General features: G+C 39.3%; 1 protein-coding gene and 1 pseudogene across 5 annotated transcripts; both read right to left on the minus strand.

The window, feature by feature from the left end:
- Positions 1–1,447: 1,447 nt before the first annotated feature.
- Positions 1,448–8,524, minus strand: LOC120112729 (putative serine/threonine-protein kinase PBL25; annotated as a pseudogene). Its single transcript, XR_015973186.2, has 6 exons — positions 6,897–8,524; positions 6,432–6,605; positions 3,175–3,356; positions 2,864–3,053; positions 2,227–2,618; positions 1,448–2,112 (listed from the first exon to the last, which is right to left on the minus strand). The product of XR_015973186.2 is annotated as a putative serine/threonine-protein kinase PBL25 (transcript).
- Positions 8,525–8,675: 151 nt separating this feature from the next.
- LOC120112728 (protein IQ-DOMAIN 3-like) lies at positions 8,676–13,521 on the minus strand. Of its 4 annotated transcripts, none has more exons than XM_088710828.1 (7): positions 13,204–13,355; positions 12,895–13,001; positions 12,473–12,802; positions 10,734–10,955; positions 10,445–10,498; positions 10,040–10,159; positions 8,676–9,900 (listed from the first exon to the last, which is right to left on the minus strand). In XM_088710828.1, the coding sequence occupies exons 2-7, from the start codon at positions 12,967–12,969 to the stop codon at positions 9,169–9,171; spliced, it is 1,533 nt and encodes a 510-aa protein (XP_088566954.1). In that variant the 5' UTR covers positions 12,970–13,001; positions 13,204–13,355; the 3' UTR covers positions 8,676–9,168. The 4 variants fall into 4 exon arrangements, with proteins under 4 accessions (XP_088566954.1, XP_088566955.1, XP_088566956.1 ...); XM_088710829.2 differs by having other exon boundaries at positions 12,895–12,993; positions 13,204–13,353; XM_088710830.1 differs by lacking the exon at positions 10,445–10,498 and having other exon boundaries at positions 8,750–9,900; positions 13,204–13,521.
- Positions 13,522–16,464: the final 2,943 nt, after the last annotated feature.

The following is a 16,464-nucleotide window of genomic DNA, read 5'->3' on the forward strand; positions in this document are numbered from 1 at the left end:
GGATGCAACCTGGTTCCATCTGCTTAATAATTAAAGGTTTTATATTAGATTTTTCAAAAGATACACCTTAAAATAAAATTTAGATTTGCATAATTATAATGCAGACATATCTTTCTCCCTCTCTCCAAAAGATTAAAAAAAAAAAATTTGAGCTAGTTCTGAAGGTGCAACAATGCAATGTGAGAAAATATTAAAGTGTATAATTATCTTCTTATTTTGTTTTCCACCAGGAATTTATAATTATAGTCGTGGACTGTTGAAATGTGACATAAAAATGTTATACAACTTATTTATGTGACACCAAAATATTATACAATATATGGATGATTCTCTTTTTGTTTTGCTTTTAACCAGAATTTTGTAAATTCTCTATCTGAGAAGAGATAGAAAGGTGACAAATAAGATATTTAATATTCCTTTGCATATTGTTTGAGTATTTTCTTGGGAAACTACTGCTAAATTTACTCCTCGGTGAGTACCGATCAGTGTTTGTTAAGCTACTTTGTTGGTATTTTTTTCTTAAATAAGAACTGTGTGGAGAAAGTCTAGCTGAAATTATGATGACAATATCGATTTATCAACTCAACAATTGACACTCCTTGCACATACTATTCTTATGTACAATGATGATGTAAAAAATGGGCACTCTTACAAAGTATACCATATCTTCCACTGTATGTAGGATACCTGTTACGTTATTTATTAATTTATTTTTATATAAGGGTAGACAAAACCACCCAATTTATTTAAGATATAAAGAAGTTACAAAGCATAGCAAGAAGTTACAAGGTACGAAGACGAAGCAACAATTGCGTTAAGAGGTGAGAATGTTAGTGCAGGCTGGTTACGTATTAACAGCGATCTTACACCAAGGCTTAGGAAGACTCAGAAGTTGCTGCCGATTACATAGCAGACATATCATTTAGCAAGCTAAATGTAGTCTTTGAGATGGCTATCTGTAGCTGATTTATTGAGAAATATCCTGACATTTCTTTCTCTCGATCATGTCCAAGATAGTGCTGCAACAAGCTTATCAAAAGCCTGTCAAAGATCTTTAGTGATGTTACTATGCCTCCATTTGAGGAAGTTATTTTGGTCACCTTTTCATACAGATGTACTCTCTAAAGCTTTCAGTTCTCACCAGTCATGCTGATGCAGTAGCTCCTCATCCATTCTAAAGACCTGATGAGCAGCGATCTTCCTTCTGGTCTGGTGGCCGGTCCTGGAAACAGTCTGGTACTCCATGGCCTACTCGGTAGCATCCTGGATGCTGGACAGTTCGCACCTTGCAACATCGAAGAGTTAATAGAAAATCCTAGTGGAAACCTGTATTTCAGCACCAAAACACAGAGACCTATATACGTTGCAATGCACAAAGAACCATGATTTTCTGATAGACGCGTGAGTGGTATCTCTAATAACCATAAGTCAACCACAAATAGCCATATAGAGAATTAGCAAGCTTGAATCAATATAATACAGCTCGTAGTTACAGATCACAATGCACATAATTGTCATTTGTTCTCATCGTTCGCAACAGACGCATTTGTGGCACAGCATGGAAGCAGGATGCAGAAAGAAGTCCTGCTTTTCCAATACATGGCCTGAAATCTCACTCGATATGCTGCTAATCTCAACCCAACCATAATCATCACACACTTAAAGCAAGAGAAACCTTTGGGAGGACATGAGTTATGAATGCAGTTCAGGTACAAGCTCGGTCAATGCATTTTATGATGATTCACTTCCATGTTGGATATCTGCTGGTGCCTTGACTTTGAAGAGCCCCATGTGATAACCTTTGCAACTAAATGCTCACGATTCCACAGAACTCTCCTCATCTGATGATGACTCATCATCTTCTGACCCCTCTTCTATAGTTGGGGACCGTAGAATTGGAGGGGGACTCATTACAGGAGCGGCTGGGACAGTTGCAAGGAAGCTCAAGGCCACAACCACATCAGCAATTAATGGACGAACAGAAGCCTCTTCCTGAAGACACATTGCAGCAACAGCAACTGCTTGGTTTAGAGCTTTCAGCGGGTAGTCATTTTGAAGAAGTGGATCAACTAGCTCTGGAAACCTCTTCTGCTCCCTGAACATGGGCATTGCCTGTTGAAATGAAAAATGAGGGATTACGGAAAGGAAATATGATAACTAGATGAAATGTGTACCAACATACGGAAATGGTCACAAGAGTTTCTTAAAGGGTTCATAATTTCATACCCAAGCGACAAGATTCTGTTCGTGTATTGGTTTGGTAGTGTCTATGACTCTTCTCCCTGTGATTAGCTCAAGCAGAACAACTCCAAAACTGTATACATCTGACTTCAAAGTAAGATGGCCTGTTCTCGCATACTCAGGTGCACAGTAGCCATATGTGCCCATCACCCTTGAGGAGACATATACTTTGTCCCCAGTAGGACCAAGCTTTGCAAGCCCAAAGTCCGAGAGTTTTGGGGTAAAATTTTCATCAAGTAGAATATTAGATGGCTTGAGATCACGGTAGATTACAGGTGGGTTGGCTTTATCATGCAAATACTCCAGGCCTTGAGCAGCACCATAAGCTATTTTCATTCTAGTATACCAGCTTAAATGTTTCTGATTGGGCGGTAAATCTGTGAAAATAAAGCCATGCATTGCTCACTAACTGAAGCACAAGTCTGAAGCAATAAATTCAAAAATACTGCCTTCAAAATTGATCAATAAGTCAAAAGGAAGTTTATATGTTCAAACCCTAGAAATAGGTCAACTTTAAATGCTAGTGCATGTGAAGAAAGACTTCAAAAGAATCAAAGTAGTCTAGTCAGGTACATGGTTGACAAAAGAAAGCAAATGACTCAAATGAATTTAACTATCGTACCAAGTAAATGGTCTTCTAAAGGACCCAAAGGCATATACTCGTAAACTAAAAGTCTTTGATCACCATCTGCACAATATCCAATAAGTTTGACCAGATTTTGATGATGAAGGAGACTTAGCATTAAAACTTCAACAGTAAATTCTTTGTTGCCTTGCAAGCCATTCCTGTCTAATTGTTTAACAGCCACAATCTGACCAGAACAGAATGACATTAGTAGAATATCTATATTCCCGACAGATTGAGGTCTCTTAGAAGTATAAAAACCAAAAAAAGAAAAAGAAAAGAAAAACCATAGTACAGGTTTCATTTACCTCACCACCTTCAAGGCAACCCTTATAAACTCTGCCAAACCCTCCTTCACCTAAAAGACATTCAGGTCTGAAATTCTTGGTAGCTGTAGCAAGCTCACGGAATGTGAATATTCCTGCTGCAATATTTCCATTGCCAACATCTTTCTGACTTGTTTCAGCTGAAGCCTGCTGTGCGGCAAGTTCTGCATGGGAAGTGTTAGACCACTAGCCACCCTTTCATGAGATGTAGAAAATGGTTAATTGTATAAATAAGAACAAAAATAGATTATATGAGTTAATGTTGAAGTTCTGGTTTTGCAGCTTGCTTTAAATTGAGTTAAAAGAAATTACCCTTACCATTAAATATACATGTAACAATACCATTCATCTTTAAAGAAAAAGGTATCTTTTGCCTTTTGCGAGAAAATATGCAACTAATCAGATAGATTGTTCAAATTGCTTAAAATAATACTCTAGTAGTATAAATAATAGCAAAAATAAAGATCGATGAAAAAATATAAGGGTTGATTGACTTTCTGTGAGCTTTAATTAATAGCTAACCATAAGATTTTGCATAGAATAAGGTAATGGAGAAACAAATAGGAGACCTGTTTCTTATAAACTCATTTATTTAGATTTTAAAATCGGTTAGTTTTTTCCAAAACAAGAATATTGAAAAGCAATTAAACAAGCATTTTATTGAAACATGTTTATTTTTTATTGACTTGCACAGATCTTAACAACACTTGAGAACAAACAGCCTATAATCTATATATATTTCTATTACACAAAAACACATGCAGATAAAATAGTCATAAGCTAATAGATTTTCCACATAACCTACTCTCTTACATTATACTAATGAGAAGCACATTACAATGCATATTGCAGTTTATAGGCCATTTGTTGCTTATATTTATGGACTTCTAGTGTTTGATCAATAGCATTCTTACTCAGACAGAGCACAATCTTACTATAAATTGGAGAGGTTTGAGAAGAGAAAAGATGAGGAAGAATTGAGAAAAAAAAAGAGAAATCTGGATAGAGACACCAAGATAAAAGATAAAGAGGAACAAGAAACATAAAGATGTCACTGTTCCAATTTCCAATAGCAGCCTAGTTTTGTCAATAATGCCCATGTATTTCAAAATGTATTTATCATGATAGGGCCAGGCCATAAGTATGAAATTAAACTGGGGTCATATTCATCACTTGAATTGCAAGAGTCTGAAATAACTCTTTGAATAAAATGGCTAATAAAATTTTGTCGTTCTCATGCTTTCCTCAAGCTGCAGATTAGGCGTCAGGCAGTCATCAAATATTATAAAAAGCTGCACAGAAATGTTTAGCTTTTAATATTTTAACATCAGAGATCTAAGATATTAGGTCCATCACTTGTTATACAAGACAGAAATCCTTAATTTTACTAGGACAAAGTCAAACAACACTAAAGACAGTGACAGCAGAATGCATGCAAATCAAAGAGGCACTATTGCATTGTCTAGAACCTCAAAACTGCCTACCATGGGTGAAGCTTAGAATCATGAAACTAAGGCACCTAAATAGCAGTTAGTGATGTAGACTTAGTCTATATCTGCTTGTAACAATGGCAGACACTTAACATATCAGATTGGAAGTGATTATGATTGGGGTCATATCCAAATGATTATACATGAGACAGTACTGCCTTGAGCACTACCTGAATTGCAAATTTGCATCTTAAAAATAGTTTCTGTAAGTTTTGAGCATGTACTGCAGCAGTGATTTGAAAGTATAAATGCCAGATTTAAATGGGTAATGATAATCAATCGTGCTTAGGAAATATATTGCAGTATCAAATACCTATCTCTGATGCCCATCGCCTTCTCCAACACTAGTGGATTATAGATTAAATTTTTGTCTTATTTTGAATTCTTCTCCATGCAGTAGCTGTATTTTCCTCAAAATCTATGCTAAATAAATTTACAATTTTAAGGCTAAAAGCACCATAAGCCCAAAGTGCACTGTAAAAATAACCATTATAAGTTGTACCATCACTCTGTGAAATCATGAGACAGAACGAAACAGGGTTTAAATTCAGATGCCTATCCTGCTTATAGTCGCCCCAATTTTGCTTGAAAGTCAATGCGCTACAAGGTTTGCCATCTTTCCATCAAGATATCAGTTGAAACTGGACAGTAGACAATATATCTTTTAATGGGTTATATTGCAAAAGACAACCATGTAGCGATCCTTTTTCTTTCTAAAAGAAAAAAAAAAATTACTCTATCCCCAAAAATAAAATACTATTTACATTAACCACCAATATGTACATACAGAAGACAAACAGAAGGATAGCCGTCGACGTAGGATGGTGAGTTTAGGTTGTGTTCCTTCTAAAGTATCCCAGAGATCATGTGATTAGCATCACGGTGTTTTTAGTTGCAGGAAAAGTTAAGAGGATGCAGTCACCTTGACTCACCTAGCTCTGGATTTTCTGCCCCAGCCTCATCCAATCATCTGCTTGGGTTCACTTAGATAACACCTATTGCAGAAAATTTTGAGCAGTATGTATTTTACATGTGTAAACCATCTCTGGCAGTCAAAAGCCCTTCTAAAGTTTCCAAGGTTTGGTCCGGATTTCTTATGAATATAAACCCCTCGGAACAAAAACATGGACATGATAACATTTCCTTCATCTGACAACATTTGCTTCAAATGCTTGTGGAAAACTTCATGGCAGAAAAGCCTGCTCCTGACCAAGCGAGAGCTTGAGTCTGCACCCTCATGAGTCGCAATTAATTGAAACTTTCCACTTACAAAGTTAAAGGGGTCATATATGCATATTTAAAACCGCCTCATATTTACCTCCTTTTTCAAAACTTGTCATTTGGTACGGTTCCTTCCACATTGCCAACACACAGAAGAAAGGTATCTTGATGAATGGACATTTAATCTCATGCATTAAAGGGACTAAAAGTTTTGTGCTTTAGAATGTTTTATTGTTTGTAATTTGCTCTACTGCTCCACTTACAGGATGAAAAGGCAGTGAAAGGTATATTAATGAATGACAAGTAAACATTGATCACATGAAATTCGAGTAAAAGCATAAAACAAATATATAAACCCAAAGATACCGACCTTAGCTGAGCTGGTATAGTGGAGGACTTCAGTTGGTGCTTTAATATACAAACCCAATATCTCCATTTATCAATCTTATGGTAGAATACAGAATAAATTCGATAAACTAACATCAACAGGATTATGCTTTGATCAAAGATGACGAAAGAGTATCTCACCAGGATTTTTAGTCAAGCCACTGCCCTTAACAGAACCTGACGCCTCCTTCCTTGAGCCCTGCTCCCTCTTCCTATCGCCAAATGAAAAACAAGGGAAGCAGCTCATCTCTCGTAACACTGCTTAGATAACCAGATTCAGAAATTCCTACCAGATATCAAGCACAACCACCAAACCTGCAAGTGGTCACCAAATAGGTAGAAATCCCAAACCAGGGTCCAAAATTTCATCGAAAGAACTCAAAACACTTGACAGCTACAGGAGAATCAAATAGATCCAATCTTTGATTTCTCTCGAAAAGATCAATCTTCTTCCCCACGAAAACAGGGATCAAGTGAAGCCGCCCAAGTCTACGAAATCCTCAAAAGATGCAAACTTTCAACAACCATTGCGAGAATCGATCGAACCCAGATCCCAAAAGGATCCAACCAGACTTCAAAAAAAAGAAAAAAAGAAAGAGCACAAACCCGGGCCTCAGAACTCTCTAAGCTACAAAATTTTCACCGCATAACCCCAAGAGAGATCAAACCCAGATAACAAAAGACCCCCAAAAGAGTCGAAAGACCTTTCGGGGCGATCGGATTCCCCATGCTGGGAAGGGGTGCCGGCCGTCCGCTCAAATGAGAGGTATTTGTGCGCCAGGGGTGGACCAACAGAAGGAAAAATGAAGAAAGGGGGGTTTTTTTTTTTTGAACGGGGTTGGGGTCGGTCAGGGCAGCACCGGTGGCGCCTCCGGAAGAGGAGGAGGGGATTTGCGGCCATATTTGAAGCCGCGCGAGAAGGGCCAGACGTGGATCCAAATTCGCGGGAGAAGCGGGGCTAAGGGAGAGAGAGAGCTGGAACAGGGGAAGTATCGAAGTCGATGTCGTTGGGATTTTTGGTTTAAAAAGGGAAAACAGGAGAAGCGAAAACAGCGACAGAGAGCGAGGCGGGGTCAACACCGTTTGCTTGCTCCGCCGGAACCATTTAAACGGAATGATTATTTTTTTCCAAATTTTCTACCAGCCAAACTAGACAATTAATTATCCTCCCAAATTTAGTGCATCCTAACAAAAAGAGGAGGTCATTTCATGAGAGTTTTTGATGTCCTCTACCTGAGGAGCTATTGTTGTCAATGCCTCAATGGCCTATCAATGCACATAAAAAGTTCTTCAAGTCTGACCCTTGGTGATAAATTTATAACAACTCTAAAAAAATGCACGTATCTATTAAATTATACAGAATCATGCATCAATGAGAAAAATGCACCAAGATTTCATGAGGAACATACCATAGAATGTACACATGCTTTGACCAAGCTACACTGCTACTTAATGATCAATATGTTATATAGAACAATTATCACATGAGATTGCTACTTATTCAGCATGTCAGCAAAGGCCTATCAGCTATTCGTTTATATTTTATATGATCTGCAATTCCCAGAAAATCCAACATACCATAAACAAAACAACAAAATCATATAAAATCTAATAACGATAAAAGAAAACCATAAACAAGAGAAAATCCAACGTACCATTAAAGTTACAAGAAATCCTTGTAACTATTAACAAACGAGATGCTGCGTCTAGAGATATTTGTATCCAATTACATGAACAAATGAAGATAACTATGACGTCTTACTACCTTTCTTTTTCTTCCAAAATATCCCTCCACCGTCCCCCCGCGGAGGCTCCGGCTCCGGCTCAGATCCCGAGATGGAAACGGCCGCCGCTCGAGCTCTTCTTGCCTGCCGAGACCGGGCCTCGGCCCAAAGAAGGTTGTGATCCACTCCTTCTAGATTACCCTTGTCGACCTCTTCCACATCCGCCTTGCCACCGCGGACACCAGCGGCGCCACCGAGGCCAGGATCTTCGCCATCGCCGCCGCGGCTTCCCTCCCCTGCTCCTCATCTTCCTCTCCGCCGTCACCTTCTTCTTGGAGGCCGGCGTCTGCGACCTGACCTGAATCTTCTCCGGATCAGGCGGTGGGCCGCCCCGGAGAACGCGCCGCCAGGACAGGAGGACGCAGGGGGACGGCGATGACGACGCAATTGACGCCACCGCAGCCATTGGCGGAGAGGAAGCAGCCGATGGGGTGGGGAAAGATAGGAGCGGTTCGCCGTCGGCGGGGGACGATGCTCTGTTTGGCATCAGCTTTTTTTTCCGTTCTATTTTTGGAAGCATGTATGGTTATTCCATTTCAATTTTCAAATTCTGGTTGAAGCTCGAGTTTTCAATGACATTATTATAATCGACACGGTTAAATTTCGCAGATATCTTTCGCGTTGATCTACAAATCTCCAAATGTTACAGACTCGACAAAGACTATGCTGCTGCTCTGATCCATGACTAGCTAAATACTATTAACTTAATATAATGCACTGTTGCTTCATACTACCATCTCTTACAAACCATTGAGAAATCTAAGGGATACATATAATAACAAACATCTCCTGTCCGTAAATCTAAGGCACTTATTCGTTCAACAACCAATGTCAAACAAGGCACCTCACAACCTTGCACATCCTGTGATCAAACGCCAATCACTCCTCGTTTGTCCAGAAACACACACAAAACAAACCCAAAGAAGCAAAGGCTGGAAACGAAGTTCATAGCTACAACCCATGAACCCAACCCTTTCAAAGTAGGCTCTCACCGAAGAACAGACCCACACTAATTAAATTAATGGTGTAATGAGTAAACTGGCTGTACCAGTAGTCTCCTCCATGCCTTCCCGTATGCGTGCTGGTTGAACAGGCTACCTGGTTGCTCCATTGCTCATATCCTGCTCGGAGCCAACACCTACATCCTTCAATGGGGCAATGTTCACCTTCGGAGGACCGGAGTGGCGTCTCGCAGCTCCTGGGGACGACACACCATGCTTATCTGTCTCTGCGAAAGACAAGCGCTTCATTGCCGAACTCGTGGATCGCTTCTCTGATGTCTCGACGCTATCACTCAATGCTGATGGGCTCTGGAAACGGGATTTTGCCCTCGCCGATTCTGTGGATGCCATGTAGCTAGGAACGGCTGGAGTACTTACCAGGCTCGCGTCGTCTCTTGTTGATGGCCCCGGAACACTCTGCCTTCTGGGTGCCCGCTCTGAGTGCGAACTGTGCGTGCTCCTCGAGTCATCCTCTATGTGTCGCCAGCCATTCTTTGGGCTCACCGATTTCAACTTCCCTGCCGCTGACGATGCCTTGGATGGGGGAGTTGAGGGCGGCTGGCGGCTGGCGGAGCGGCTTGGTTTCCGCGGTGGGGGCGGGCTTCGCTCCAAGACGCTGTTTCGAGGACCATGGGCGCTGTTTAAATCCCCTGCGATGCTGCGGCCGGCACTCTTCGCTGAGGCATGGTCGTTCAGATCTTTTTCCGACGTGCCGCGGTTCTCCCATGGCCTCGCTGCCATCCGGCGCTCCAACCAGCTCCAGCCCCACTGCGGATTGTGGGGGTCTGTGAATGTTGGAGCCACCGATCGTGATGAGCTCTTCCACTGTTCCAGGCCAAATTTAAGAATTAAAATACTTGCCATTACATACCTCAAAACTACGTTAACTTGTGAAGCCAACTGAATCCAAGAATAAATATGAGAAGTGACACCAAAGCAAGTGAAGGAACCAAATAATAGGTACCTGATGAGAATATGCATAAGCAAGTGTCCTTTCTCTTCTGATAGCAGCTTCTTGCTTGTTTAATAAACTTGCTTCAAGTTGCTCTTTGGACTGAAGACTGTCATCCCATTCCTCTCCCAACTGTCACAAAACTAAGATTAGTATCCTAAAGATGACTAAACCAATCTGTTAGTGCTTTGGGAAAAATGAGCAGTCTAAATCGAGCAATATAAGAAAGCTGCTAGAGAAATGTCGACCCCTTAAAAAAAATATGTGTAAGGTAGCAAATATTAAGCTAATGCATGTATTCTTTTCTGGTCTTTCAGAACAGTAAAAGCAAATGATATTAGATCTCAAGCTTTGCTAAATTTGAATACAAAATTATAAAAATTAGTAGAATGGCAAAATTGCTTATGTTAAACTCACACAATTGGTCCATGTGGCAAAGGAGTTACAATGCTGGTAACAGATAGATGAGACCTGTCAATTAATTTCATACTACATTTTATTAGCCACAATGGTAACATGTCATTATTTGTTCATTCATACACGGCTCTTTCCTAATTTTGCCACATATTTATTTCAAAAATCAACAAAAAATCCATTATGCCCATCTTATAATTATTTGTATTGCAATAGCCTGATTACTATCCATGTATTCTGATCAAAATATAGAAATCAAGCAAAACTTCTTGCAAGGTTTCATGGAATATACCTTTGATCTTTCAAGTTCCTTTTCACGTTTGAGTTGCAGCTGCCTCTGAAGAGCCAGATTTTCCTCTATCATTCTGATTCTCCTTGAACGGATCTGTGATTGCACTCTTGCCCATGTCTGCATGCGATATAAAGTGTTCGTGGTTCGACGCTTGACAGCATTTCCTTCAACCATTGACTTCAATCTAACGAATCCTCTCAAGGCTCGCAATCTTCTCCTTGCCTAAATACAAGGTTCCAAGAAAGAGAAAAATGAAAATCATAAGATCAACTATAGAAAATTAACATAAGAAAGTAAGAATAATGTCATAAGAGAAAAATAAGTGTAATGCTAACGGCAACGACTCTGTTGCACAAAATATTCTTTGTGCCACATGGCACAAAGATAATAGTGCAATTCATAGGCATTGGTATGATTCTTGTGTGTGTGTGGTCAAATTGTGACAAGTCACACTATCGTCATTTCAGCACAATGAAGCTTTGTGTGAAGACCAGACTCCAATAGCATTTGTCCAAAAATAATGGCAGTATGCTCAACATAAGATTTTTTTTCATTATATGCCTACTTTACTCCTTTCTAAATTACAAAATGTAATGTCATTGTTGGGCAATTAAGTTTTAGCTCTAAATGGTACATTTCATAAAAGTTAACCATCGTAGGTGATCTAACCATTTAGGTTTGTCTTCAAGAAGCAACCTAGCATGTTTGAGTTCTTCTTGTACACAAACACATACGAAGCTAGAAGCTAGGTTTTTAGCTTCTCCTAAGAGCACTTTCTTGATTATTCTTCTTCAAAAAGCCCTTCTCATATAATGTTACCAGATATTACTTTTCAGAAAGTACTTTTTTATTTTAAAAGTAATAAAGTACCTTTTATTTTAGAAGTAATAAAGTACTTTTTTAAAGCAACACTAAGTATGCCGTTGAACTGGTCATAAACTAGTTTCATCTGTTTCTTCTAAAAGCATAATGGCAAATAAATCATCAGTTACCCAAAGTTTACCATACAATTTCATAAGAAAAGAGTATACCCTTCCTACAGCCAGCAAGTTGTCTAATTATTAGAAGCCTTAAACCTTTTTTTCTAGATATTTACCCTCCAAAATTATAGTCTATAATAGATGCACAAAGCAAAACCTTTGCATGTTTTTCTGAGAAAACCAACCACTCTAAGAAGATTTGGTGAATCGGAAACAATAAAAAAAATCTCAATTTGTTTGTTTTCTTATGAAACATGCATATCAATATGCATGGATAGTACCTTTTTTTTCCACTTACAGTTACTATGTCAATAGGATTTGGACTTATACTTATTCCCACAGCAACAAAAAATATTCGTCGTATATGGGTTTTTCCTAGTATTTTTCTGTTGGTTTTACTGTTTTTCCAATAAACACATGGATGATAAATAGGCAAACCCCAGGTTATACTGCCATAAACATAAGACCTTCTTTTCTAATCTTCTATTGAGGAAGGATGGGAATTCTTTTCCTTTCCTTTTTCAAAATTTAAAGGCTAACCAAGTGAAGAAAAAAAAAATCTTATTGTTATGTTTTGATTACGATAAACACAAACTTCGCTTCCAATCAAGAAAAGTTTAAGTGAAAGATTCTATAGCATACACGGAAAATAGAAAGAAAAAGTTATGCTTTTTAATGCGAAAAACATGGAGGAAGCATTCAAGAACCGTGTCTGAAATCAAAAAAAACTATTATCTCTAAGTATATTAGTTCTCGTACCATGTACCCTCGGACAGCAGTCTGAATCTTTATCGCCGCAGTCTCTTCCCTTGAACGACCAGCAATCCTTGATGACGCAGTGAGGCGAGCAACCTCCGCAGCAGCTTGAGCTGCCACGACGGCAGCCTCCGCCGCAACAGCAGATGCCACCGCCACAGAGTAGGCATGATTGTTCTGTCCATCCTCCCCGTCCGGCCGTCTAGCCTCCACGGGTGGCGGAGGAGGAGGTGGCGGAAGTGCCGCCCGAGCAGAATTGTCGAAGGAGCCAGAGTCGAACCGATCAGAATCCGCGAATTTCCCACATCTCCAAATCCTCTTCCGTTTGAACTTCTGATTACAAGAAGAAAGGAGGCATTTTGATTAAATACCATCTAGCTTGAGACATTGGAGAAGCTAAAAGAAGAAGAAATCAAAATCCTAACCTTGTCTTTCTTTACTTTGGATTCAGCGGTGAAAATTTTCTTGATGGAAATATACCATTTCCCCTTCCTCCCCATCTTCTTCCTCCTATCCTCCTCCTTCTGTTAAACTTTGATTCAAACAACAAATAAATAATCATCAAAATCTCAACTTTTTTTCATACCCAAATTCGGCCATACCTCAAAAACGAAAAAAATCCCAAAAAATATATAGAAACAAATTTTATCTAAACCTTCACAAAAATCACATCCTCCCTACGAAAAAAAAAGAAAAAGGACGACAGAAACCTTCTCGCGACCCAAAGGTAATACCTGGCGGTGGTAGTGGCGGGGAGATCGCTGGACCTCTGGCGAGCTCAGGTCCTCTCTCTAAAACAACCCAAACAAACAGCGAGACGGCGACGACTAAATGGATTCCGCGGGTCAGATGAAACCAAGACCAAGAGATAAAAGCAATCTTTCTTCCTTTTGTCGGAGTGGAAGAGGGCTCTGACCCGGGCCCACGGGCGGGGTTGGAGTGGGGCAGAAGCAGGCAGGAGAAGAACCGCCGCACCGGTTCTCTCTTTCCCACCGGGGCCCACCGTAGGAGGTAGGCACGGAGGTGGGACCCAGCGCCCAAGAGGGCCGTCCGTTTGCCAACAGAACGGAGCTGCCCTCCCTCCATTTAAAGCACCCAGTTCTCTTCTCCGTCTCCCAAACGAAAAACCGCCCCATTTTTAGAGACGGAGGTTTTAAAGGCAGTAAAGTCGTTTAAGGGCCGTTCCCGGTGATTGTGTTTATTCTCAGCGCATCACTCCGAAAGCTATATTACTACGGCCCTGTTTGGACCCATTTTTAGAGACGGAGGTTTTAAAGGCAGTAAAGTCGTTTAAGGGCCGTTCCCGGTGATTGTGTTTATTCTCACCTCATTAGATATCCTACGATGCACGGTGAAATTACCAAACCTTCACTTCGCGGGTGCCAGTGTGCCACCCACGTGGCAAGAGGATCTCAACGGTCTGAACCGGTATACGACGGTTAACCACTTGAAAAGAAGCTGTGCTAGCGTCGTAGTTTGGCTGCGTAGGTTTTTTAAATTCTTACCCCGGATTGGAGTAAATGATGGCTTGAAAAATATCCTAAAGATAGGCAACGAAACAGCAGATTAAATAGCCCCTTGTGTTGCCAACCACTTTAAAAAAAAATATTTAGATGAGAGAAAAAGGGTTATTGGTGCTCTCTATCGTGAGGCATATGCTAGGTATGGAGTACACTCATCTGAAAGATGATTCGGTTATGGTGATCGAAGAGATTTGCGGACGACTTTTCGAGTCAGATAGATAATTTTTACTACGTGACATTCGTCGAATGGCACAGAATATGGCTTCTTCAAAGCAATGCATATGTATCAGAAAGCCAATACAGCTGCTGCTGACTGGGTGGCCTCCTACACGGCGCAACACTCTAAAAGTTTTCTTTAAATGGATCAGGCGGACATACCCTTCTCGCTTGGCTGTCTCTTATTTATATTTTTTTTATTTGTACTCAACTATATTTGATATGAGGAGCCACTGTACCATATATATATATATATATATATATATATATATATTCATACCGTATGGTACATTTTCTATAAAAAAAATCATATTACTTTCGCTCATTGTAATAGACCCATAAAATAACTAATTTTATTTCGTACATAGATGGGTTAGTTTGCCACGGGGAGAGAGCGGCTTTCGGTGAATTGTTGGGCCTCCTAGCATCAGCGTCAACTCTTAACGTTGACGGCGCCGGATCCGTGAAACCATTCATGTCCAGGAGAGGGGGTACGGTAATTGTTGGGCCCACGGGAAGTGGGATAAATTCCCCGCCGTCGACTTGGTGGGGCCCATCAGCGTGAGCGTGGGGATCAGGGTTAGGAACTGGTGTACTCTTGACGAAACTTTCCCCGTGTCAAAAAGATAAGTTGAAGGGTTCGGCAACAAGACTTTTCCTTTTTCTAATTTGTTTTGTCCGACTACTTTTAAAAAGGAGCACTCCTTTATTCCTTTCCGAGAGACCTCATTGATGAGTTCATTTATTAAAATTTGTGCTATGTTTGTCAAAGATTTTCGTGTTACGTTCCTCTTTGGATAACATCGTGGCACTTTTCAAGTGGTCCACGTCTCAATGTGAAGCAGGGGCGGTGACGAAGAGTATGAGCTGTGTGGGGCCGAGCTGCCATCTGGCAGTTTGGAAAATGGAACGGTCGTGATCGAAGTATGAAAACGCGCTAAGAAGAGAAAACTGCCGGTCATCGAAAGATTTACCGGAAGACCAATGAAGTCTGCGGTAGACTAAAAATTTTTATTTTTTTTAACATAAATATCCTCTTAAATATCAAATTTTATATAAATATTTTTCTAAATTAATATTTACATGTATGCCTTCCTAAAATACTTATTTTACTATTCTATCCTTTTTTATTCTTATTTTTGCATATATACTCGTATCATCTAACGCCGATAAAAAATTAACGGTTTTAAATTAAAATAGCTATAATATTCTTAGTGGGTAGATGTGCAAAAAAAAATATGTATAAGACGATCACGATGATGAACAAAAAAATAATTTCAAAATTTTATTTTATTTTTATTTAAAATAAAAATGATTTTTATTAAGAATGTTAGAAAAACCGTTATATTAGAAGTATTTGTTAAAAAACAATATTTTATAAGAATACAAAAATAAATATAAATTTTTAGAAAAGTATTAATGAAAAAAACCCAAAATTTTAAGAGATTTTTGTTTTCTAAATTTTTTTGATGTATTTGTATTAGAGTAATGTGAAACGTCCTTCTAAATGGGGAAAAAAATCCTTTAGGAACATGTCACTTTGGTTTGTGACTTAGATAAGCTGTACCAAATTTGGATGTCCAAGGATTGAGACAGGCCCGAGAAATCCAATTGGCCGAAACGAAATGCAACAATTAATCAACCATGAATTCTTGGCAAAATATGATTTGATAACTGATGTGCAAAATATAAATGCATGTATAACTGCAAACCTTCTGATTGACCAGACTGACTTGCTGATTGACTGGAGTTAAGGATCTAGCCACCTAGGTTGACTTGGAAATATCAGGCTTGGATGCTTCTAACTGCAAACCTTGTGTATACTTAAGGAATCCTGCATAAAAAATCAAGCATTGAAGCATTCAATTATAAAATATTTTGAGACTTTTGGACTTGTATGGAAAATCACAAAAGAAGGTCTGAAAAACCATAGGAGGTTAATATGTAAATATGAGGAGGTTCGAGTGTGCTTAAAAATGCTAGGCATATAATATGATGGATTAGGTGTCATAATCCCTTCCACTTGTAGAGATTAATCGTTTCCAGTTCTCTTTCGCCCTGTCAATTCCATGACTTTATCTTTAGTGAAAGATGACCACCACTATTTCAATGCATGATGCAATGCATGACTATTTCTCAAATTACACTATTATAATGATTTATTTATTCCAACATAGAAGTGTTAGGGATTAAGAGAGTCATGATAATAAATTTGATATATATGTCGAAACCTATTTCGACCCAAAAACTTAAGTC

The sequence above is a fragment of the Phoenix dactylifera genome, chromosome 14 (assembly GCF_051530095.1).
Source record: "Phoenix dactylifera cultivar Ajwa chromosome 14, Ajwa_hap1_PhDact_Kaust_v1.1, whole genome shotgun sequence".
Taxonomy (NCBI): domain Eukaryota; kingdom Viridiplantae; phylum Streptophyta; class Magnoliopsida; order Arecales; family Arecaceae; genus Phoenix; species Phoenix dactylifera.

Excerpts from the sequence above, each read along its gene's own strand:
- LOC120112728 (XM_088710828.1), bottom strand. The coding sequence starts at position 12,969 with ATGGGGAGGAAGGGGAAATGGTATATTTCCATCAAGAAAATTTTCACC. Across the intron at positions 12,803-12,894 it reads CCAAAGTAAAGAAAGACAAG|AAGTTCAAACGGAAGAGGAT; the intron begins GTTAGGATTTTG and ends TCTTGTAATCAG. Across the intron at positions 10,956-12,472 it reads CTGCTGTCCGAGGGTACATG|GCAAGGAGAAGATTGCGAGC; the intron begins GTACGAGAACTA and ends CCTTGTATTTAG.